The sequence below is a fragment of the Triticum dicoccoides genome, chromosome 2A (genome assembly GCF_002162155.2).
Source record: "Triticum dicoccoides isolate Atlit2015 ecotype Zavitan chromosome 2A, WEW_v2.0, whole genome shotgun sequence".
NCBI lineage: Eukaryota > Viridiplantae > Streptophyta > Magnoliopsida > Poales > Poaceae > Triticum > Triticum dicoccoides.
The window spans coordinates 593,996,687-593,998,475 of NC_041382.1; the positions used below are offsets into that span (position 1 = coordinate 593,996,687).

The window sequence follows — 1,789 nt, forward strand, 5'->3', positions numbered from 1 at the left end:
GCGGCGTTTGCCTCGACTGGAAGAGGACAACACGAGCGAGTAGGCACAGGCGACGGGCTCGTTCTTGGGCTGTAACTTAAGCATGGGACTTTTTCATTTTTTAATACTCCCTCTGTTCACTTTTATAAGTTGTTTCAGACAACTGAAAATAAGCTACTTTGCACCCTTTCTGAAATGTCTTCAAAGCCTTATAAAAGTGAACAGAGGGAGTAAGTTACAGCCTAAGAAAATGTGATGGCCTGGGTAGCTGTTACATGGGACTTTTTCATTTTTTAATAAAATACAAAACTTGTCAATCGAGTCCAATTTGGTGCTTTCAGTCTATGTTAAGTATCTGTGGCAAGTAATATCGAAATCGATATTAATTATTATAAACAGCAAACACTTGGTATTCTAGACATTTACTTGTGAGTTCAGTCATGCGACTCAGTACCCAGCAGCCATCCCAAGCGGCATGACTTGCTTCCATAGACAGATGCACCTCATGGGCTATGCTAGCTCACCACCAGCTCGATTCCGCCCAAGCCCCAGCTCAGCCAAATCTCTTCTGTAGTTTACTGTCGCTGTGCCCTACAGATATTACAAACATTTGCTCCTCTATGTCAGTTGTCCATTCTTTTGCAAGTCTGCCTGGGCAAGGTATAGATCTTGTTTTATGACAGGATCTATAGTAGAGGTACTGTTACAGCAGAAATATAAGGTTGTGTTTGCTGGTATGTATCGATGTTATTAGGCGCCACTTCTAGTTTGTAGTGTCACAGTCTGTCATTTGTAGAAGAATCTACTTCGAGGATCAGATCTTGCTAACTTGGGCAACTTTCATGCAGGCTCACGTTCCTACATCTTTGGAAATGCATCCCCATCTAACCCTACACAGGCATCCTATGTGTGCTGAGGTAGCTTTGTACTGACCTTTGGCTCTAACTGATGCTTTGTCATTTTAAGTGTATATATTTTCACAGAAGTTCCTAGATTATAAAATTTACTGTCCTTGTTGCCCAGATTATTGAAGAATTCCAGAAGTGCCATGTGGATCACCCCATCAAAAAATTCTTTGGTGAATGCACAGATCTTAAGATTAAGCTTGATCGGTGCTTCCGGCAGGAGGTAAGCAACCTTTTGCCCTAAGTTAGTGTCGTCGCTAAAATTCATGTATTTTGTTCTGTATCATAATTTGTAGGAGTTCTTTGTCTCCCTAAATGTGCTACTCTCCTTGTGAAACAAACTCAGAAAGCTGTGAAGAGAAAGGCAAACTTTGAAGAGAGCAAGAAATTTAAAGAAAGGTTGCAGGCTTATAAAAAGGAAATGGCTGAGAAAGAAAATGAATCATAGCTTTGAATGGAGGACAATGACCTTCACTGAATGCCTTTTTGCTGCAATCCTGTGGCTTCAACTTTGTGAAACAAAGTTCCGGACTTGTCTTTGCTTCATGTTTACACCACATATCTACTGTTATAAGATTACAGTTGAGGTCATATAATTTATTTAAAAGTTTGAATTTCCTTCTGTGGCTGATGCTTTTCATGGTTAGTCTATTTCCATCATATCTCTATCTCTACTCCTATAAAAGAGCGAGTTGGTGATGATGATATGCCTGACTTCCGTCATCTGCGCCGTTTGATCTGGAATGTAAGGCTGGAGATTGAGACTGGGTCCCAACTTCCGTGAAACATAACGCCACAGACTTTGAGTTGGGCAAGGATCCCTCCTCTTTGATTAATTAATGAAATGTTTTTCTCCCCGCAAAAAAAGCATTTTCATATACATGACAAAGAAATCATCATTTTTT

At 40.2% G+C, this 1,789-nt stretch overlaps 1 protein-coding gene across 1 annotated transcript in view; it reads left to right on the forward strand.

The window, feature by feature from the left end:
* LOC119359651 (COX assembly mitochondrial protein 2 homolog) overlaps positions 1-1,506 on the forward strand; it is a 3,186-nt gene extending 1,680 nt beyond the window's left edge. Inside the window, exons 2-4 of the mRNA XM_037625769.1 lie at positions 828-896; positions 1,003-1,107; positions 1,231-1,506. Coding sequence (XP_037481666.1) covers positions 852-896; positions 1,003-1,107; positions 1,231-1,332 — 252 coding nt within the window. The 5' untranslated portion in view covers positions 828-851 and the 3' untranslated portion in view covers positions 1,333-1,506. The remainder of the gene's footprint in view (positions 1-827; positions 897-1,002; positions 1,108-1,230) is intronic.
* The last annotated feature ends 283 nt before the right edge of the window (positions 1,507-1,789 follow it).